Consider the following 23,983-nt stretch of genomic DNA (forward strand, 5'->3'; position numbering starts at 1 on the left):
TCAGCCCGGGAGAATTAGTACTATAGCAGCCCACAGACCTCTCTACCCGTATACCAATAGCTCAACAGGTTGAGCCTCTGCCTTTTGTGTGGTGGTTGTGAGTTCCAGCCCAGCTTGTGGCATTTTGCCGCCGTTCTTCGACATTTTCTCAAAGTGCTGTGGTCTCCATCCCCCCCACTTTTAAAAACAAACTGACGCCCTTAATCACAATCATGTGATCGTTAGCAGGCAGCTGATGGAACGTGGCAGAGTTATGTGACGATCGGCGTACGTTTGTCAGTCTGTTTATCTGTCAGCAACATTACTCAAAAACAGACCAACAAATTTGGATGAAATTTTTCACTGAAGGTCAGAAATGACACAAGGACCAAGTGATTAGATTTTGGCAGTGATGCAGCGTATAGTCTGGATCCACAGATTTGTTAAAGATTTCTATATCATTGCCAGATAGCAGCACAGCGTCACTGTAATTTTTTCTTTTAAATTCTTTGTTTTGCCAGGTAAGATCAGTTGAGAACAATTTCTCATTTCCAATGATGACCTGGCAAGAGGCCCCAGCAGGAAGAAAGATGACAAATAAACAACACATATATGAAAAAAGGACACACAAGTGTTTAGACAGAGATTTAAAACACCCAAAATTAATGCTAGCAGTTCAGTGAAAACAGTCAGCATGTCAGTGGTCAGCTATATGCTGCAGTTTCTGATTAAAGATGTAAAGTGATGGAGGAGATGACAGTTCCAGAGATTTTTGTAGGAAATTCCAATCAAATGCTGGAGCAAAGCGAAAGGAATTCACTTATGACAAGTGAACACTACATGATCACATGATTGTGATCCTACTACAAATCCACCACTGAGGACTTATCAGGACTTATCCATCAGAAATGATACAACGACTGAGCAGCCTTGGAGGAGGACTGCTCTCTCTCAGGGCTTTCCTTGTTGCCATGGTTACAGTGACGCTGTGCCGCTATCTTGCAATGATACAGAAATCTTTAACAAATCCATGGATCCAGACTATAAGCTGCATCACTGCCAAAATCTAATCACTTGGTCCTTGTATCATTTCTGACCTTCCCTGAAAATTTCATCCAGATTTGTAGGTCTGTTTTTGAGTTATGTTGCTAACAGACTGACAGACAGACAGATGCAGATCGTCACATAACTCTGCAGAGTTCCTTGGTGGAGTAATAAGGGCAGAGCTCTTTGTGTACATACCCTGGCTGTGACGTCCAGATGAGGATCCAGTGTTTAGTCTCTCCTGCAGGCTGGTTAACATGACGGTGTTGCACAGACCTGACACTGAGTTTAATGTGAATCTCATAATCAGGAGGAGGTCTGTGTGAGCCTATGAAGCTGAGATCACTGATGCTGAGCTCAGTGCAGCTGTATGAGATAAAAGCCAAAAGTGTTCACATCAGAGCAAGCTGTTATGTAATAATAGAGCTGTGGTGAACTAAAAAGTTCACCACAGCTCAATGTGTTCATTAGAGATCGTCATTATTTACTATTTATGAATATTACTTTAAGATCAGTTCATTTTGTATTTATTATGCTGCATTAATATTCTATTAAGATTATTAAAATTAAGCCTTTAAAGATCCTAGAAGTGTCTGAGCCACTCGATGCCTTCTATCGGCTCTGACAGCAGACTGATTGTTCAGGTATGAGGTTAACCATCCAGACTGATGTTAGGGATGTTCTCGATGATGTAGATGGAGGTGATGAGGATGGCAGTGATTGGGTCCTAACTGGTGCCGAAGTCAAAATTTGTTGCTGTTGCCATGGTTACCACTCTCAGTTCACCCCCAGAGAAATAAAGCATCGATCAGAGAGTCATTTATCAACGTAGTGCTGTGGTGTGTGACTGTCTGCAGTGTTTAACCCTGAAATCAAACTCTCATTGTGACTGACCTGGACTGGGCTACGTCATCAACAAACTTCTGTCAAAAATGATCAAAAGATTTGCTTTTGTAACACCTTTTTCTAAACTGTGTATTCACTCACAGCCATATATTAATCTGCATGCTGGATGGAACTATAGAGGACGACATATTTCCTCTTTAAACTGCGGGTTGTCTCACTGTTCCAGTGAAATAACCGAGACACAGTGATGCAAAAGTTTGCCTGGTTTATTGCCATTGGCGGCATTGCCTTTGATATTGGAGGATTATGATGATAACTTAACAGTCCTGATGTTGAGGAATTAGTTCATTCATGAGCCATTTAAGTGCTGCAGCATTAAAATGCCTCAGTGATTTACAGCGACAATCATACACTGTGAGGTTTCAATGGTCAGAATATTTCCAGTTTGTATGATAGAGAAGTTTGAGGGAATCTCATGTAGTTCTTCAAACCTGCTGCTGCAAATTCACACGCATTTTTCAACTTGCTAATTCAGAAGATCTCAGAAACACACGCTGTCATGGAAAACTTTGGCTTCTAGCTGCTGTGGCTGAAGCTGGAAAAACAACGAGGCTCCATGGCATCCAGCAGCAGAGACTATAAAACACCGAGGGTTTCGCTGGCCCAGAATCAGAGCTGCAGCCGAAAGACACAAAAACTCTGAGATGCCTCCTCTGTTCGTTCATGTCTGACCTCAGAACAGTAGAACACATTATCCACATTTAATAACACATGGAGCGTTTACTAGGATGGCTACACACTTCTCACATGGGGAGAAGTTAAAAACACATTTTATGACATCTGTTAATAAAAAATGCATTTTCATAAATTACAAAACATATTTTTTTCATTTATATAGAATGTTAATGCTATAAATAAATAGCTTAATATGTCTTATGTATGCTACAACCAAAAAGCCAACTAAAATGTTAAGTGATTCAACATTCTACCATCTCTGAATAGTTGTATTAGTGTTTACCTTACGGTCTCTGATCTTCAGTACATCTGAAAGCAAACAGGTTAAATAATCTGAACTGAAACTGCGGGTCCCACAGTGCCCCCTAGGTACAACAGAAATGAGAGGCTATTATCTTTTTTGCTTGAAGAACATGTCTAATGTGAACTCTGAAGAATTACTGCCACCTCAGTCTGTCCTCTCCAGCTTTTTATCTCTTTTACAGCTGGTGAACACACTGGAGCCTGTAGCAGTTACAGAGATAGACTGTAAGTTGATTGTTTCTGCTGCTGGGGCCTGAAGTTTTTTTTTAATGGTATGATAAAAGTTTATTTAAAGCTTCACCTTTGATGTTTTGATATGGACCAATAAACAGAGTTTACAATATAAGATATCTTATTGGCCGTATTGATCATGTTAATAATTACATATTGGATCATATTGGAGCAAGCTGGAGCCTGTGGTAGGATGTTTAAGGATTAAACTGAGTCAGCAGTTGGTGTTGGAGCTTTGCCCATTTGCTGACGAGGCTGAAGAAGCAGCTTCAACTGTCTGAAGTTGGTCTATAATTCTGTAGTTTTATTTAGTAGACACTTTTATCCAAAGCAATGCATGTCTGAGAGGAGATCCAACACCAGGTAGGCAGGCAGCACTAAGGACCTTGCCTAAGGGTTGTTACTGGACAACTACACCCTGAACGATCTCCTATGCCAGTGCGAAGGGTGTTGGTCACTGAGATATCCAGCTGCTACACCTGATGTCATGCATGTACTTCTGATGGTGTTTGATAAATGACAGCAGTCACTGAACCAAAACTGACAAGAGTTTGTGTCATAAGAAAGAAATCTAAGGGAGAGTCATCTAGATTATCAGTTCACATGATTAGTTTCAGGCTGCACAGTGAAACAGTGGTTAGCTGTCGCCTCACGGCGAGAAGATCCCTGGTTCATGTCCTGGCCTTCCTGGGATCTTTCTGCATGGAGTCTCCATGTTCTCCTGTACATGTGTGGGTCTTATCCAGGTTTTCCAGCTTCCTCCCAAAGTCCACAAACATGCTGAGGTTAAATGGTGATTCTAAACTGTCTGTAGGTGTGAATGTGAGTGTGATTGTTTGTCTCTGCAGTGGTGGAAAATAGTTTTTGGACACCCCAAACATTTGGATGTATATCACATTAAGAATCACTCTTAGGTCTTCAAGTGCAGTTTCTTTTAGTACAATCACAGCCATTACACTAAACAAATCCTTAAAAATTCCATAAAAATAAGAAACTTTGAGTACTGGTCATTTTGGTAGAATTTGTTTGTTAGTTTTTCTCGTATGCAACAAACGAAAAACATATCATTTGTATTTGTGTCTGTCTAATAAAGTCACATCTTTACAAACACAAAAGATTTTTTCACGAATATTTCATCATAATATTTGAGATTGTGCAAAATCTTAAGCATGTCCGAAAACTTTTTCCATCACTCCATGTGCAGCCCTGTGATAGACTATTACCTGTCCAGGTGTCTCCTGCCTTCACCCTCAGTCAGCTGGGATAGACTCCAGCCCTCCATGACCCTGATGAGGATTAAACGGTGTGTAGATGATGGATGGATGGTTAGTTTCAGATTGTCTACGCTTCTACAAAACACAAAGTCACACTGTGTTTTTATTTTTCCACACAACTCAAGTGATTGTAATCGTCTCTGAAGCTCTGGTCCCTCAGCTGTTCAGTCTCTGTTCCAGTGTAGACGGAAGCTGCTGGAGGCACAGCACAAAGTCAGACCACTGGAACATGAACATGAAACATAGTACAACCTTTAACTTTAAATGTGGGTTTGTTTTTTAGGAAACCATCCATGTGTTTTATTACTGTCCATGTGTTCATGCAGTCTGAGGATACAACATGTCTACTGTGCGTATCTCAGAGGTCATTCATCTTCTGCTTGGTCTGGTTGCAAACATCCAACATTAGTTTTTGGTTCATGCAGTATATTATGACTTATCTTGTGTTTCTGAGATAAACATGCTCTGGGTTTGGCTGGGTTGACCTAAAAAACATTGTGCATCTGAGCCACACCACCACCAAAGTCACTCTCCCTGTCATGAGTCATTTGTTTCCTCTCTGAGACGTGGTATGGCTCTGTCACGTCAGATATGCCTTCACTCTATCTGTGCTGTGTCCTTTTAGAGATGCCGGTCACTTAAAATAAAGTGAAAAAATAAACTCACCGCCTTCACCATCATCTTTTCAAAACACTCTCCTCTCATTAGAACATTCTCCTACATGTTTGAGGTCCATCAGAGTGTGTTGTGGTTCGTCTTAACGTCTGCAGTGGTTTTGTGCTTCTCTGTGGTCTTGGTGATACCATCTTTTAATTTACGCGGAGTTTCAGACCGTGTAGTCATAAAAGGTGAGATGTTTTTGCTGGATATTTTATTACTTCCTGGATGAGTCGTCATTGTGATCTTAGAGGAATGTGAAGCTCATCACTTCTGGGAAGGTTCACTATCGTTCCAAGGTTTCTGGTTTTGTAGATGAAGTCTCTCACTGTGGATCTGTGGAGTCCCAGAAGTTTCAATCACCTTCTTCTCTCTCCTGTAGTTTCTTTACTTTTCAGCATATTGTGATATTTGGAAACCTGTCAGCCAACTTCATTTCTGTAAAAAAGGGTCAGTTTGAGTGATTGAGCAGAGTTGCAGTAATAATGTCTGGGTGTATTCAGGCCAGAGACGTGTAATTGCCATCATGGTTAGCAGTCTCTTAGATTTATTAAGCACAGGGGGAAATACTTTTTCACACAAGCCCAGTTCATATCACAAAACCTTTTGCTTTCACACATACAATTACAACTTAAAACCCATATATTGGATTTCCACTGATTTCTGTAGTTTTATATAGTTTCAGGTTTACTATGACAAGCACACAGCTGGAAGAACTCAGGAGGAATTCATTCTTTCTTTTCTTACAATTCTACAGTTTCATTTATCAGACCACTTTTTTCGTCCATCTGAGAGTCGATGCAACACATCAAGGATCTAGTCAGGAGAAAACAACCTGCATAAGAGTCATAAAATGGGTTGAGGTGTGATAATAGGACCATGGTGTCTACAGGCAGCGTGGGAGGTAAAAGGAACTTCTTTTTTTTGGCCTTTTGTTGGTCAAGCATAGTGAGATGGAGGGAGAGTAGACCTGGATGACAGAGTTCAGATAGGAGGAGATGTTTTTCATTCTAGTTCTGAATGCCAGAGTCAGAGTTTTGGATTTAATGCAGACAGCAGCTGGAAGCCAGTGAAGCGATCTGAACAGCGGGGTGACGAGCTGTTTCTGGATGGAAACCAGACGTTCTGCTGCATTCTGGATCATCTGCAGAGGTTTGACCTGCATGAAGGGAGGCCTCCAGTAAGGAGCTGCAGCAGTGGATGGTGATATTAGAGACCTGGACCAGGAGCTGAGCTGCATGTTCAGACAGGAAGGGTCTGATCTTCCTGATGTTCTACAGGACGAATCAACACGACTGAGCAGTAGAGGACACCATGAAGGCTAGCTGGTCATCCATCATGAGACCCAAAGTTTCTGGAGGACTTTGTGGGTTTGTGGACGTCCCGTCAAAAATAGTCCCAATGGCTGTGAGTTAACAAGACATATCAGTTTACTGCTTTTAAGTACTCTGAGTTCTATTTAGTGTTCATCCAAATCATAACCGTGATGTGGAAACTTAGATTTTTCTCTCAATAATATAATAAATATGATATATCCAAGTGCCTCAACACCAGAACAAGATGTCAGCCATCATTTGAAGTAATGGAATCTACATTTAATGATACATGTATTTGTATTTCCAAGTCAGTGTTTTTTATTTACCCCAAGCACCCTGCAATCATATTAATACACATAAATCTTTGCCACCTCCAGCGTTTATCCATGAGGTGAACCCAGACTTGGATTCTGCAGAGGGATGGTTTCTGTTGAATATTTTATAAGTCATTATTTAATCCTGTGAAGACCACAATAAAAGTCCATCCCATCCATCTCAGTGATGCATATCTTAACACCAGAACCATCTACAGGACTAAGTTTTACCACAATTTAGTGAGCAAATAGAGTTTTATAGTCCAGCATCATATTACTGATGGAATCCAATGTGAAAAGTGACCTCATATAAACTGAATTACTTTCACTGAATCAGTCACTGGAAGCTGCTGACTAAGTTTTACTAGTCAGCACCAGATTAACATCACAAGACTACTACAAGCTCAGAGCAGTGAAATGCACAGAGCATGCAAATCCACGTCCACTCAGAAATGTGTCTGACTTTTACTATTTTATCTGAATATGTGATGATGTACTAGCCTAGCTACGCTAGACCCAGCTCTTAAGACACAAGGGTCTAGGACCGCTTGACAGGGAGGGAGGCGGGCTAAAAGGTTGTTCTTTCAAATCACTCTGCAGCAATTGGGTAGGTATACAACCAATCAGCGCAACGAATAGGCTGACGTAGTTCCTAAGAGCGCAGGCAGATTGTGGCTAAGTCCCGTTAGCTTCCCAACCAGCGGAGCCAACTGGTATATTAAGGATTTGCCATATCCCGTCGGCATAAGTCAAATACGTCTTTTCTTCTCAATGAAAACAACTTCAGTGCCGTCCTTTGTTTATCTTTCAAGTTGAATTTTAGCTTCAAATCTTTAAGGGCTGTGGCCAAAGCCAAGTCAAAAGATAACTGTTTATTGTGCGCCGGTTGTTTCTGTCAGAATTGTCGCGCCTCTGTCGTCACTTCGTTACGCCCGCCTTCTGACTCTACACTTCATGGTGATTCGTCCGGCCAGTTTTAGGAGCATCCAGCCTCAAGCCTTATGGAGGGTAACTAGACCCTCCCTGGCAGAGAATTAAATTCGTTGCCGTGGGTTGTCTAGCGCGGCTAGGCTACAGTTCAACAGTCTGAAATTCCATTTTTATCCATGTGCTAACATAACTGTACAAGGGCTTTCTAATCATCAATGAGCCTTTCAACATCATTAGCTAACACAATGTAGCATTAGAACATGATGGTTGCTGGAAATGTTCCTCTGTACCCCTATGGAGATATTCCATTAAAAATCAGCCGTTTCCAGCTAGAATAGTCATTTACCACATTAACTATGTCTACACTGGATTTACCATTCATTTAATGTTGTCCTCAATGAAAAAAATGCTTTTCTTTCAAAAACAAGGACATTTCTAAGTGACATTAAACTTTTGAATGGTAGTGTAAGCACAGGCGTTGCTTTCATATTAATCTGCTGAAGAGGAATATTCCTCTGCTCGCCTTAGACCTCAGTAGAACATATGGATGTATATGAGATGAATTTCAGTCATTACAGCTGATATGGAAGTTAATCTTTGTCCAATATGAAGCTTATACAGGCGTGATGTTCCCCTCATACATGTGGTGATCAGCATTTTGACTTTTGAAGTTGAAAAAATCCCTATAGTCACACATTTGGAATTTTCCTGTATGAAGAAAGAGATGATGAATTCTTAATGAGGTGATTTGAATTTTTGTTCAAAAATGTACACGGACACCAATTATTATTCCAAGCAGACTATTATTATACGTCTTGATGTTTGTCTGGAGGGAATCTTAGATTTGGGAACAAGAGAGCGCTGGAAATAGGCTGTCAGTCCTGGTAGATTCCCTCATTTCAGTATGGAGAGAGAAAAATGTGTGTTGATGCTTCTGTACTTCTGTCATAAAACCTTTTACTGATGAAAACTCTGACTGAGGTGTGTCTTTGTCTCCCTTATGCTGCTGTATTTGCTGTGTGGTTCTACTGGGAAAACTGTGTTAGTACAGCCAACACTTCCTGGGTTATAGTTTGATTATTGGTGGCATGCATGGGCATAAAGGGAATTCATATCACACCCATCTGCATTAGATCTGAACTGATTTGAGTCTACCTGCTCTTAACCCTTATTCATCAGGTGACTGGAACAAATCAATCATCTGTAGCAGGGCTAAAGCTGCAGCAGAGGAATTCTCACTGTCTTTATTTTTCAGAACGAAAACATCAGTGTTTGTGAATGAATCCTACATCCTTCCAGGCACCTGGCTGAATAAGGGTTAACGATGTGGGCTCGCTTGGACTCCTCAGGAATGCTCAGTACATCCAGCTGTTCCTTAATCTGACTGTGGTTTATTTAGGAAAACCAAAGAGAGAGTCCGAGAGTCATACAAAGACCAGACTTAGAGAGAGAAGGAGGGATGCTGCTCGTGGTTTTAACGTGTGGTGCTATAGTGGCTCTAAATGGTTTTAAAGCGTGTCATTAAGGAGCCATTCTAAAGATGCTGGGAAGCCAAAGAACACAGTAGACTGCAGTTAGAGGTTATAACAGGAAGCTCACTGTCCGTTTGATACGAGAGCTGGTGTTCAACGCTCTATTTAGCTGCTCATTTACATTTCACAGAAACATTAGCTGTTCGCTTATGCAGTGTCACTTCCATCTCTGTAATTAAAACCTGAGGTCTACAGCACAGCGAGAGCCACGCTGAAATAAAATGACCACGTGTAAATGTCAGAGACAGGAAGTAAAAATAAAAATGACCACTTCAAGTGTCAGACAGGAAGTAAAACTAAAGGGAGCAAATACGACAAATCACCAGTTTTTTTAAGCCTGACTGTAAAATATTAATTTGATGTTGTAAAGACAGAGGAGTGGATGACCAGAGACCAAATGTAAAAATCATACAGAAAAACATTAAAAATGTACAGTGCACAACTTGACACTACACTGGATGATTTGCGCCTCTAATGTTCAAATAACTGATTTCTTTAAATAAACCACACAAGCAAACACGTGCTTGCACCTTTTTGTGAACCATGTATTTACTGCATGAATGTTTATATTTGTAGACATGTGAGGCAATAGGTAGGAAGGCAACAAAAAGGTTTATATGCAATATTTCTGAAACGGCATCCATCCATCTATTATCTATACACCACTTAGTCTCATCAGGTCATGGGGGGTGGAGTCTATCCCAGCTGACTGAGGGTGAAGGTTTACCTGGACAGGTAACAGTCTATCCACAGGGCAACACATAGAGACAAACAATCACACTCACATTCACTCCTACAGAGAATTTAGAATCAACCAATTAACCTCAGCATGTTTGTGGACTGTGGGAGGAAGTGTTGTGACTCAGTCTTCTGAGAACCAGTGATGATCAGGCAGCTTCGTCAAACATGACGTCAAAAAAATCACTTCTGGATCAAAAGTTGGAGTCCTAAAAAGTTCTCATGAAAAGTCTTCAAGCAGTCTTCAGTCTGCTGTGAATCAAGTTTATTCAGTACAGAGGCTGTAAGAACAAACTTGATTTTAACTGACTACAGTGTACACAAAGCATCTTATATACCTATGAAACTTCTTCTAAACACTCCTCTTCCACTCTGAAAAACCACAAAACATCGTCTTGACCTCTTAAGACCTGCGTCCACATATGTGGACATGTTTGTTTTGTTGTTGTTTTTTTCCCCCCAAAAGGGCATATTGTTAATACTAATAATAATACTAATATTATCACTTCTACTACTGCTATTACAAATAATAATAATAATTGTTAATAACAATGTAAATCTAGTTTTAAAAAATGTAAATGTAATAAACATAATAATCAGATATTAGATATTATCCAGTTCTTACATTTATTGGTTACTCCTTATCCTAAGTAAGAAGAAAAAAATAAACTAAAATGCAAGCCCAACCAAAGCTCGGGTCTATGAGGTTAAAACACAATCAGGATATTTCTATCATCATTATGTCTGAATTTATTCATGTCTGGAGAGTGTGTGATGTAATCCTATCAAAAAGTTTGACCTTCCTCATCTGTTTGATTTCTGCTTGGTCAGCATTGTTTCTGGCTAAGCTCAGCGTGTCCTTAGTTTTAACCCGGTGCAGACAAAGAGAGGTCTCGTACTTCCGGCTTTATCGTCTTCTGTGGGTTTCCATTGGGTTGAAATTTCCACAGGATTTTTCAGTGTATACCTAAATTCAGCTGACACGTTAGGTTTTTCTACTCTTATCATTGTTTGTACTAGAATCTGATTTACATCCTGTTCATCTAATTTTAACATTTTTTCAAGATTTTAAAAGCCACAACAGAAGCTGGAGAACCTGGAGAAAACCATGCATGAACAGGGAGAACATGTAAACTCCATGTAGAAAGATCCCAGGAAGGCCGGGGTTCAAACCAGGGATCTTCTGCTGTAAGGCAACATTGCTAACCACTGACCCACTCACCATGCAGCCTGTTGAAACGACATGCTGATATAAAAAAATAATCATTCATTAGACTGACATTCTTCATGCTGCAACCAAGTTCAGTAAAACACAATAAGTCAATATGATGATCATTAGCTAAAAGAGATCTAATGTTTAATAATCCAAATTTAATTTTCCTGTGTTTTGCTTCTGATGAAGTTTTGGAATTCATTTAGATTGAGTTTTTACAAACAACTTCCCTTCTGTTTCTTTAAACTCATAAGATCTGGGTGGTCGGGGAGAGGACGCCATCTCTATGAGGTGTTTGGAAGGTGACGCCATAAAGAAGCAGCAGAGAAACGTGTCAGACTTCAGCTCTGCCTCCTGGTCACATCTCTGGACTATCAGGTTGCTTTTAAGCTCAGCCATGTTCCTCGACATGAGAGCTGCAGCATCCAGTGTTTCAGTAGGGGGTTCGCGTCAGATTAACATCCGCATCAGGACCCAACATCTCCCAGAAGCTTCTCCAGTCTTGATTTGTTGAGTGTTTTGTGACGTGAGTCCATGTAGTGTGTGATGTATGACAGAGACTACTATGTACGGATAAATACCATCTGAGTCGAGTCTGAATTCACAGAAAAACAAACCCTGGAGCCTCAGAACCTCACTGGGCCCAAATCCTCCAGGTTCACTGTGTTTCAGTGAGTATTTAAATTCACTGCTTATCTGCTTGTTTCTCCCATAGACCTTAATCATTACCTGCTTTACTACCTTATCTTGAAGCCCTGCTTTGTGGAGGGGCATGTGAAGAGGTTGTTACTATGCCTGTTCTGTTAGTGTTTGTGTATTTGTTTTGTGATATTGGGGCAGATCATTTGTGAATGTGTGCTTTTAGACGCTGTGAGCGTTGTGTGACTGTTCTGTAGCAAATAACAGCGATAAAGTGGACGCATTCATGGCTGTGAATGTAGGTCCATAGATGAGTAATGATCACCAAAAGTCATTACATACAGTTTGCTGTTCTGTATTATTTAAAGGCTACATATCAGTCTTGTTCAACCCGATGACGCTGAGATGAAGCTGATGTAAAAGAGTCTCAGGTCTGTAGTAACTGGAGAGTCAGTGTCAAGTGGATGTGAAGCTGTGTGTCTTCATTGTTGTTGAATTTCTGCCTTTAGTTTGACAGTGTTAGATGTAATGGAACTAAATCTACTTCTCACCACTTTCTCTTAATGTCTGAGCGTCAGCATGGGTGGAGTCTTCAGTTGCATCAACATGAGAACTTCCTCTAGTTGTGTGATATTATAACTATCCTGAAACATGCAGCCTGAGCAGCTCTTTCAGTGTCTGGAGCTGTGGTAGAGAGGAGCTGCAGGATGGAGGAGTATTGGCCCTGACTGCTAACGGTAAGAAAGATCACGAGGAGCTGCTGCTCCCTCAGATGTAACAATGGAGGATGGATGAATGACGTTGTAGTTCTCTGGATGTTGTAGTTCTGGATGAATTATTTTGTAGTTCTAGAGTTCTTCTCTGGTTCTCTCATGGGGCAGCATGGCTCGGGGGTAGAGTGGCTGTCTTGTAACTGAAGGGTTGCCGTTTGGATCCTGGCCTGGAGAGCTCATGTTGAGGTCCCTGAGTAAGACACTGAACCTCTGACTGCTCCTGATGGGTCGTGGTTAGCGCCTTGCATGGCAGCTTCTGCCATCAGTATGTGAATGGGTGAATGTGACGTATAATATAAATCGCTTTAGGTATTGTTTCAGGTATAGTAAAGCGCTTTATAAATGCAGACCATTTACCATTTTCTGCAGTCCAAGTTGTAGTCAAATGACAACTATTAGATGTGTTTTTGCAGATCTTCAGTATGCTCTGCTGCTGTAATCAAACCAAATGGTGCAACACAACATTCCCATGTCATCTTTAGCTGGGCAGGACAGTAAAGTCCAGTCCTTAATGAAAATGCTGTGCTTTGTTTATCAGAGTGACTGACATTCTAACCTTTATCATACACTCTCTTTTTCAGCCGCACTAACCCAACTGCTGTCCTGTTCACACAAATACAGGAAGTCATTTCTCACAAGGTTTTCTTATCTTTTTTGTCGTGTGTGTCATAATATGACGTTTGTGTAGTAACTTCTGTGTTCTCACCGTGGGTCAAATGTTGAGGGGTACAATTTTCAAAATGTCTTGTTTCTTAATGCAACCTTAAAAAGTAAAAACTGCGTCCCATCGGATCTGTCATTAAAGATTATGAATAAAATACTGTTGATATTTTTAATACACTGCCACAGAATTTTAAAGGAATTATGTATCCAAAGCACTGCATGCAAACGATGGTCCAGACTGGAATTAATTTCACATCTTCATCACATTTAAGGATAAAGTAGTGGATACTACAGTAAGGACCATGTCTCGGCTTTAATTTGATTGCATTTATGTCAAAAATAAAAGGTTTGTGTATGAAATTGAGCCCTGTTTACACACAGCATCCGATGTTTAGTGGTTCTAAAGGTCGCATATTTTGGTCAGATGTGTGTTGGTTCAATATTAGTTTAGCAACAAACTCACAAGTAGTTCAAAGGTGACTGAAAGTACAAACTTCCATTTAGATCAAAGTGGAGCAGCTGTCTGTAAAAAGTTGAAGAATAATGATGTCCTAAATACAGAAAACTTATAAACAACAAAAAGGAAAACCTCTTGATGACTGCACAGCTAGTGAAGAATGGTCTTCAAAAAGCAGGTGTAAAGAGAAGAGTAATGATCAGAAGCTCAGTGGACTCACTAATTCACTAAGTTTGCAGAGCACAGAGCTGTAATGAGGCGTAATGTTAGGTTTTAATCACTATCATCATGAAGTTTTAATACAAATCCACTTACAGGAAAAAGATGTTGGTACCCTGTGACAGGAAGCCATGTCATTTCTATCCTTTAGACTCCATCAGTCTCAAGTACACAGAACAGATTAAATAAAGCAGAGATGAGTGGATATGGTTACATGACTTTCCTTTTCAATCCATTCAACAGGTGTGATTTTATTTCCATTCCAGCGGCAGAGCTCTATGGATGACAGAGTTTTTCCTCCCCCAAGCCTTCTTATCAAATTCAAAATCATGTCAAAGCTGCTGCACAGTGTCAGGACAGAGTCTAACAAACTGATTGTAATCTCTACTCAGTTCAGTTCTTCTGTCCTCCACAGAGACCAGATGAAACCAGACGACCCAATCAGAGAAGACAATCGCTCGGCCAGATGAAGCCAGTCTAAGTCATCGCTGAGAGCTCCTACCAACATGAAGACTTGTGTGTTTGTGTTGTCGTATTGTGGTGTGGTTCATGTGTTCATGTTGAGGGTGAAGTAGAGTGAGTGAATACAGCGTGATGCTGTTCACCATGGTTGAAGAGGACGTGATGAACTGCACCATCAGCCATGAAATCCACCAGTACCTTTTCTCCTGTGTGTATATCCTCGTACTACTGGTAAGTGTGTGATCTTTAATATGTTAGCAAAAATGTCAAAAATGTGCATAGATAGTGGGAAATGGATTGTTTCCAATTTGACGTCAGTGCCATACAGGAAACAGTCATGTCTCAAGCTCGAGAAAGCCAAGTTCCTCTTTGAAAACACAACATTGCTTCAAAGATCCTTATAGAAAAAACATAATGCCACATAAGCAGTCTTCTGTTTCATCAGTGGGGTCATATTTAGTCCTCACAGTGTTGGGTATCAGTTTTACCAGTGAAAAGTAGGACCGTGCCAGGAGTCTGTATGGCATTGTGTGGGACTTAAGCAAGACAAACTTCTCTTTCATCATTTTTTATTTCGTGAAATAAACTGCTAATTAGCAAACAGTGTTCTGATGAAACTTTATACCAGGTGAACAATGGTTGCAGGTTGATCTTTTTCAAAAAAGCCTCTGAGGGCCTCTTTAATGGGAGGAGGTTTGGTTAACATAATCACTAATCTGCTTCAGTTTGATTGCTGACCTAAAAGCAGAGCTGAGCTGAAATATTTCTTCATTTCATGTCAGAACTTCTTGCTTTGTGCTAAAAAATATATTTAAAACTCTCAAACTCCCTGATTATTCCCAGCTTAACATGAAAAAAATGACCCATTTCAGACTTTTGGACCTCATTAATGGAGTACTGCCTTAAATGGAAACTAAATATGGACCCAAGATATTCTGGTGTTTTTAATATAACACAGAGATCTTCCAGTATGGCTGTTCCTGTTTGGTGTGTCTGTTCACAGAGAATGAAACAATCCCAGTAAGTGATCTTCTTGGTTCTAGGTTGGTGTTCCGTCCAACCTGTACTCTCTGTACCATGCTGCTCTCCAGCTGAAGCAGAAGAATGAGCTGGGCATTTATTTAATGAACCTCACCGTGTCTGATCTGTTGTACCTGGCATCGTTACCTCTGTGGCTGCAGTACATCTTCCAGGTAATTTAGTCCCACTTTCTGTCCTCTCATACCCGTCACCAGCTTTTACCAGCTGCAGTCTAACTTCATGCACGTGTGTTGTGCTTCCAGGACGATGACTGGCGTCACAGGGAATGGTTGTGTCAGCTCTGTGGTTTCCTGCTCTATGAGAACATCTACATCAGCATCGGCTTTCTGTGCTGTATCAGTCTGGATCGCTACCTGGCTGTGGTCCATCCTCTCAGGTAAGTTTATATTTATGTACACCCCGTCAGAAGTTTTAGGACACTTTATCATTCAAATAAAGTAGAACCTGTCCTACAACTTTTGACAGGGGGTGTATCTACCAAATTTGGTACACATATGCAGCACATCAGGCTGAACAAAAAAGTCTGACAGCCACATTCCAAACCCAACAGGAAGTGAGCTATTTTGCATTGAATGTCAGATTTTGCCCATTTTTCTTTTTTTTCCAGAGCAAACTCCTCCTAGGGGGAAACTCCAATTCACCTCAAATTCGGCCTGTACATACAGGAGGCCTTAATGATCCAAATTTATTAAAATCTTTTTCCAAAGTCAAACGGCGTGTCCGTGGCGGCCTCTGGAATTTTGATCCTTTGCCATGAAATTTCAAATGCTGTGTAAATGCCCTGAACATGCTCCAATCTGCCTGAAACTTTACATGTATGATCAGTCGTGCCCTGATCACATCCACATGATGAAATACACCCCCTGTCCAAAGTTGTAGGACAGGTTCTACTTTATTTGAATGAGACAGTGTCCTAAAACTTTTGACAAGGGGTGTATATTCTTATAGTTTCACCACTGTTCCTCAGGGCTGATGCAGCTGATCTAGTCCGCAGAATATAACATTCATTTTTCTGTTGAAACTCACTTCTAAGCTAAGGTCAGAGTAGACATGTTTTAATTGGTGAAGCTGACTATGCTATTGCTATTTGCATTCAGTTTTGTGGACCAGAGTTTTATATGCATTCATATAAAAAAATCTCTGTCCCATGGTAATTGTTCCGTTTTTCAGCAAATGTGAACAAAGTCTTGCTCCTCTTTGAAACCCTGCCTACAGATAAAGGTTATCTACTCATTTATCACACTTTCAGATCAATTAGATTAAAATCAGGGGTGATTCTGCCCCAAGTGACGCACTATAATGATAATGAATGAACCCTCCTTAGCGAGTGACAGTGGAACTTCTCTTCTGTAAACTTCCGACATGGAGCCCTGCAGCAGTCTTAGCTGTTGAAGTGTGTGGTGCAACCATGCCAAGATGTAAAGAGCTCTCTAAGACCTTGAGAAAACAGATGCAGATGCCTTTTAGTCAGGGGTCTAAATGCATTTTCTATCATCACAAAAGAGATTGCACAAATTTGAGTTGCATGGGAGGCATATCAGCTGTCAAAAAACTAGTTTCCCAAAGAATACGGTCAACTGGGAAGATGAAAATTTTGATCAAGTTGATATCGGGGACTGGTAGAGGATTATGCAAAATGCTAACAGGAAGCTACCATCGCTAATAGGGGCAGTACTAGCCTTTGAGGTTATAAAAGAATATTAAATTTCTATTTATATTTTGGAATTTCTTTGTGCTATTGTTCATGTAACTTATATCTGTAGGCAAGTTTCAAAGAGGATCAGTCGTTTACAACAAATCTGCCAAAAAAGACGACAATTTGAACTTATTTTATCACGTGACCTCCCAGTACCTTTTCACTTCTGTCTCCAGATTCACGTCTCTCCGCTCCATGAATGCAGCGTGGATCGTTAGCAGCATCATCTGGCTGAAGGAAATAGCAGTCGGTGTGGTTTTCTTCCGACACAAAGAGCTGAGCAGAGATCGCAAGAACCAATCGGTGTGCTTCGAGCACTACCCCATGCAGCCGTGGGAGTATCCAATCAACTACTACCGCTTCACTATTGGCTTCATGTTCCCACTGACCATTTTGTTGGTACGATAACTCTTCTTTTCTTTTGCTTATATGAAAAAAATCTGAGAAAGATAAATTTTACTGTATTTCTGTAATTACATTAATTACACAATTACTTTGATTATTTACTGTCTTTATTGAAGGGCATACAAATAACCCAAACACAGTGATAATTCTCGGGCAGATAATATAGCAGAAAGGGTCCATAGTTCTGTAGAAACACAGATATGACATTGAGCTGTCGAAGCAAAAGCTATTTATACAAGTAAAGCTGAAGTAAAAACCTCTAGAGGATTAAAGTTGTGCTGAACATAGCCTGGTGTTCTGTATGTTTTCTCTCGGTGTAGATCAGCTACCTGTGTGTGCTTCGTGCCGTGGGTCGGAGTGCAGGAACTCAGCCGGATCAGAAGATCAGGATCAGGCAGCTGGTGAGCAGCACCATCCTCATCTTCCTCGTCTGCTTCTCTCCCTACCACATCTTCCTGTTAGTGCGCACCCTGCTGGAGCGGGACTGCAACTTCATTGGAGGTACTGTTGCATTCACAGGAAGTAATCCTCTGAACACTGATGGAAATGTTACACATTAACGTGTCTCATGTTCTTATTTTCCAGCGATATTTAACTACTACCACCTCTCTCTGTTGCTGACCACCCTGAACTGCGTGGCTGACCCTGCTCTCTACTGCTTCGTCAGTGAAAGCGCCCGCCGTGGCCTCTACAGAGCCCTGTTCAGACCCGTTGCCAAGATACTCTGCTGCTGCCTTCGTCGTGGCAATGCCAGCCCTGCCAACCCAGCCAACGATTCCCACGAGGTCGCCACCGACGAGAACAACGGCCACCCGACCGTGACGCTGCTCACGCACACCAGCACGCTCAACAACACAAAAGCAGATACTGCCTGTAAAAACACAACTTTAATCAGACAGACGGAAGAACAAACTATTTTACCATTAACTGTAAAAAATAACAGACATTCTATGGAAGGAAAGCCCAGCTGTGTGATAGCTATGGAGGAGCAGAACCAACGGACGGAGAGGACTGAGGAAACTGACATCAGCTAAGATTATCAGGACAAACCAGGAGGCTTACTGGAGGTTTTGAGACAACAAAAACTGATGATCAGAAAACTCTGATGGATGCTGAGAGTGAGTGAAAAATACAAAGACAAACCACAAGTATCCTGTGTACGGCTCAGAGCTGGCTGCTCACCCACCTGTGTTTACATCCTATGATTGATGCATCAATAGCATGAATCTGACGTGTGTTTTCTCACAGCAAATGATCTGTTTACATTTCTGTGGTTTGTATGTGACAGCTAAAGGGAAAGGTAGAGCTCATATGGATGAGAGGTCTGCGCTATGGGTACGAATCCCTTGGACAACTTGCCAGTATTCTTTTGAAAATGTTATTTTGGTATCACCTTTAAGAACTAGAAAAGCATTCAGAGAGCAGTCCTCCTCCAAGGCTTCACAGTCCTTGTGTCATTTCATACAGATAAGTCCTCAGCGGTGGATTTGTAGTAGGATCACAATCGACTGATGTAGTGTTCACTTGTTGTCATGGTTACAGTGATGCTGTGCCGCTATCTGGCAATGATGCAGAAATCTTTAACAAATCCATGGATCCAGACTATAAGCTGCATCACTGCCAAAATCTAATCACTTGGTCCTTCTGTCATTTCTGAGCTTCACTGGAAATTTAATCTAAATCTGTTAGTCTGTTGTTGTAATTTGGCTAACAGACACACAGACAAAACAAAAGCGGTTGTCAAATAACTCTGCAGTAATTAGCAATTTATTAAAAATTAAGGTGGAACCAGTAGTTACAGTAATGTTCAATAAATGCTTTATCGATCAGTTATAAACCATTACTAACGTCCAGGTTTGGGTTACCAGCGGTAGAGTACAGGTCTATCCACAGGGCCTTCACTGCAGTATTACAACAACGTTACTCTGATTAAATTGCATCGTACACACCAGTATTAACAAGGGAGTGGCAACAAAGCCTGGTACTATGTTATAGAGACAATTTTATTTTATTTTATTTTTATAGCAACAATCATAGCATCTCAGTCATCTCAGGGCTCTTCACATAGTAACGTCAGGACCTTAGATTATTGTACAAACAGAACCTTCATTTTACTTGTATTTAAAGTTGGGGCTCATGTAAAGCAGCAGACAGGCTAATACTCCTGTGTTCTGAGCAGTGAACAGTCATAGAAAATATAGTTGCTGCTGTCATCATGAAGTGGTAAACACCCAGAGAACATCTGACTGGTTTCTGTGTTCACATTCAGCCTTCATGTGTCTAAAGCTCTGTGATCATGTTACTCCAGCCTCCATGTTGTCTCAGGACAGATTGTGAAATCTCATTTGATGGAGTTTCATCTACTGAAGCTATAAACCTTTACGATACATTTCTTTACACTCCTATTTGTTCTCATTCATAGTTTATGAATGATTACTGAAGTCAGTTATCTATGATCCATTGATCAACCCATTAGTTATCATGAAGAATGAGTTATTACTAAGTGGTCCCAGTGTTCCTCTTGTATTGTTAAAGGATGCAGTTTATTTATAGTAATATAACTTCAGTCTTTAATACTGATAACAAAGATACATATCTCCTTGCTTAATAATTCTACAACTGTTTCCTGTACAACTGAGGAAAAAGAGACAAAACAACAACCTCCACTTGTGAGACGAAACAACAACAGTTCCGTGTGAAAACAGGCTGAGGAAGAACTCTGCTAGATGTGCTGATAACGCACCACATCCTGAGCACAACAGTGGATGTTTTATTCACACTGGTAAAAAAACAGAAAAAAAAAAACTTATTTCAAAGAACATTTACCGTAAAAATAAGTGAAAAAAAATCTGCCAATAAAACAAGTGAAAAATGGCTTGGTAAGATTTCTTGAAATAGGGTATAACATTTAGAATACTGAGATCTTAAAATTACCTGGAAAACTTATTTTAAGCTCTATTTTACCAGGATTGTCCAGCTTCGGTGTCTTAACCCTGCTGTTGTCCTCATTTATGGGTACCAAACAATATTGTTGCCTTGTCTGAAGAAAATCCAAAAATTCAGCAAAAAAATTCCTAAATTTATAAAAAATTTGCAAAATCTTCAGGAAGAAATTTCTTTAAAAATATTCCTGAAAAATTTTATTTCTTTTAAAAAAATCCCCAAATTTGTCAAGAAATTAAAATTTAAAAAAATGAAAAATGAAAAATGTAAATATTTCCAAAAGAGAGAATAAAAATCTTCCAAAAATCCTAAAAATATCTAAAGTGATTCCATATATATCAGTAAAACTTCTAATATTTTATTTAAGAACATTCAGAAAAATATAAACCAGAATCCAATGAAATTTGCTGGATTCTGGTTTATTTTTTCTCGAATGTTTTTAAAGAAACTTGTTTTTAAACATTCCTTTTTTTCCCACCAAAAAACGTTCAAAAATTTCCCAAAAATGTGGAAAATGTGGAAATTTTTTTGTGAATTTTTTTTCATCACATTTTCAAACTTTGAAATGGGTCAGTCTGACCCACAGGACGACACGAGGGTAAAGACACGATAATTTCAAGAAGGTTTGACTTAAGATATTTAAGATGCATTGTTCTTAAAACGAGTCCCTCCTTCTGCTGAAATGTCACTTGTTAAGAGAATCTATGTTAAATCAAGTGGGATGAGATATTTTGTCTAAAAATGAGACAAATCGACTTCGTAAGATTTTGAGTTTTTGCAGTGCAGTGTATTAAAATACTCTGAAAACTTCTGGTGCAGCTGAACTGATGCAGGAAAATGAATGGAATCACTAAAGCTTGATGACTTTTGAAAAAAATATTTGTGTTTCTTATGGGCTGATGGGCTTACAGGCGCTCCACAGTTGTTTTTAATCGATCAATAAAAACAGTATTAGTCGTTCTAATGAGGATACAACTTTGAAAACAAGTGGCAGATATATGTTCAGGATGAGTCAGGCTTTCTGTGACATGCATGTGATCTGCTGCAGGACAACAGTCTAAAGAAAAAATCTCCAGTGTCTACATGTTGTTCTTTGCATGGATGGGCATGGCACTAAACTATTATTATTACCATATGTGATATACTGAAAAATCTGTAGAGACTGATGGTATTTGTGTGAAACAGAACTGAAAGCTTTACTGCTACGGTGAGTTTCTCTGGGAACATAATGTTACTTTGTGTTAAACGTGAAATTAGTGATGTCATGGAAGTATAACATGGTCAAAATTTCTGAACTGTTCATGAGGTTAACATCACAGTGGAGGATTTAATTAGCACAGAGTTATATTATGGTATTGCAATGGAAATATAACATTATGGTCACATGTTCAGTGATATGATGATATAATATGCTCACAGTGATGAATGTGATGGAGAATATTTTTATAAAGCTTTGAAACTGTGTGCTAAAAACTCCAGCTTCTACACTCCTTAATGATGTGCGAGTCTGCTGCCGTGAGTGTGTGTGTGTGTGTGTGTGTGTGTGTGTGTGTGTGTGTGTGTGTGTGTGTGTGTGTGTGTGTGTGTGTGTGTGTGTGCACTGCCACCTTAATGTTTTAATCTGATGAGCATCTATTGACTGATGGCTTCGTTAATAGCAGGTCTCATTGCAGTCTGTTATGAGCTTTGCTGCAGAATTGTCTCTGTATTCATGTCACCATAGCAACCACACTACCTGCCTCAATCTACTCTGTCTGCTGCAGTCGCTGCTCACCTGTCCTTATGGCTAATGTAAATAAACTTAGATTTTTCGATAGTTTAATTACAAACGTAGTGCACAAACTGAATAGATAGATGTATATTAACAGAAAACATCTGGTCCATTTCTACTCATGTTGATGGAAAGCACCTGAAGCTGATGTCTTCATTTGTGTGTGTGTGTGTGTGTGTGTGTGTGTGTGTGTGTGTGTGTGTGTGTGTGTGTGTGTGTGTGTGTGTGTGTGTGTACTTGTTTCTGCTATACCGGTGGGGACTTTGACCTGACTATTTGCTATAAAGGTGGGGACTTGTCTTACGGTGGGAACCTAAAATGAGGTCCCCACGGGTGGCAACACCGTTTTCTTGGCCATATTGTTGTTAATAAAAATGTAAAAGTGCAAAAACGTTTGTTTAGGCTTAGGCATTGATTTGGTGATGGTTAAGGTTAGGGTTAGGGTAAGGGTTAGGAGTTAGATATGAATGGGAGTCAATGGTAAGTCCCCACCAGTATAGAAAAACAAACATGTGTGTGTGTGTGTGTGTGTGTGTGTGTGTGTGTGTGTGTGTATGTGTGTGTGTGGGCAAGATGTGCATACTTACTTGACTCTTTGGTTTCTGTGCACATGTATGTGGGTGTGGTTTCTTTCTTTGAAACAGTCGGAGCTTTTCTTCTAACTCCTGAAGTGTTCCACATGTAAGCAGATGACATGACCACACCGAGCAGGAAGCAGTCTGTCCGTTGCCTCCAAGTAGCAGCTTCTGTTCTGTTTGCACGCCATCTCCTCTCTTTATTTCTGAGTGTAAGGACGGTGGTCGATCACTTTGGTGCAGAATGAATGAAACTCACCATGGGTATTGATCGGTTGTCATGAATTTTTGCTCGGATCATTTTCTTTTTCACTTCATTTCAATTTTATTTATAACTAGAAAAGCACTTAGAGAGCAGTCCTCCAAGGCTGCTCATTTCCCCATATGGCATCATCAGAAATGCAGCATTTATTTATTAGTTATTGATGATCACAAATCACGGCAACATAGAATGTGTCCATTTAATATAGATGTACCCACAAACTAAATGACCTTCCTCTGAGCACAGGTGTGTGTTCTGCATGTGTATGTTATGTACGGATACTGAATCACGTGACCTAAATATGTAGCAGGCGGCGGGAACTGATGGGACTCAGAAACACCCCCACAATTTAATCAGTTGTTCCTTGGATCATTTCTGATGGATAAGTCCTGATAAGTCCTCAGTGGTGGATTTGTAGTAGGATCACAATCAGCTGATGTAGTGTTCACTTGTTGTCGTGGTTACAGTGACACCGTGCCGCTATCTGGCAATGATGCAGAAATCTTAGAAATCCATGGATTTGTTAAAGGTTCAGACTGGAACCTGTGTGATAAGTAGGATTTAAACCAGTCCAGTGCTGTCCCTTTAATGCCAATACAATGTTCTAGTCGCAGTAATAAAAGTTTGTGGCCTATTGTGTCAAATGCTGCACTAAGGTCCAACAAAACAAGTACAGAGACCAGACCATTATCTGACGCTATGAGAAGGTCATTATTAACTTTACCCAGAGCTGTTTCTGTGCTATGATGCACTCTGAAGCCTGACTAAAACTCTCCAAACAAGCTATTCCTTTGTAAACGTTCACATAATTGATTGCAACTGTTCACTCCAGAATTTTAGAGAGAAATAGGAGGTTGGATATCGGTCTATAGTTAGCTAAAACATCTGGATCTAGAGTGGGCTTTTTAAGTAAAGGTTTGATTCCAGCAACCTTAAAATCCTGTGGTACATAGCCTGTTACCAGA

The 23,983-nt window shown here is 40.2% G+C and overlaps 1 protein-coding gene across 1 annotated transcript in view; it reads left to right on the top strand.

The window, feature by feature from the left end:
- The window catches only part of LOC110954737 (ovarian cancer G-protein coupled receptor 1), a 35,220-nt gene extending 13,284 nt beyond the window's left edge, over positions 1-21,936 (top strand). Inside the window, exons 2-7 of the mRNA XM_022199412.2 lie at positions 14,279-14,556; positions 15,369-15,518; positions 15,609-15,742; positions 17,239-17,461; positions 17,788-17,968; positions 18,053-21,936. Of these exons, the coding sequence (XP_022055104.1) occupies positions 14,458-14,556; positions 15,369-15,518; positions 15,609-15,742; positions 17,239-17,461; positions 17,788-17,968; positions 18,053-18,501 (1,236 nt within the window). The 5' untranslated portion in view covers positions 14,279-14,457 and the 3' untranslated portion in view covers positions 18,502-21,936. The remainder of the gene's footprint in view (positions 1-14,278; positions 14,557-15,368; positions 15,519-15,608; positions 15,743-17,238; positions 17,462-17,787; positions 17,969-18,052) is intronic.
- The last annotated feature ends 2,047 nt before the right edge of the window (positions 21,937-23,983 follow it).

This window comes from Acanthochromis polyacanthus, chromosome 1 (genome assembly GCF_021347895.1).
Source record: "Acanthochromis polyacanthus isolate Apoly-LR-REF ecotype Palm Island chromosome 1, KAUST_Apoly_ChrSc, whole genome shotgun sequence".
Classification (NCBI taxonomy): Eukaryota; Metazoa; Chordata; class Actinopteri; family Pomacentridae; genus Acanthochromis; species Acanthochromis polyacanthus.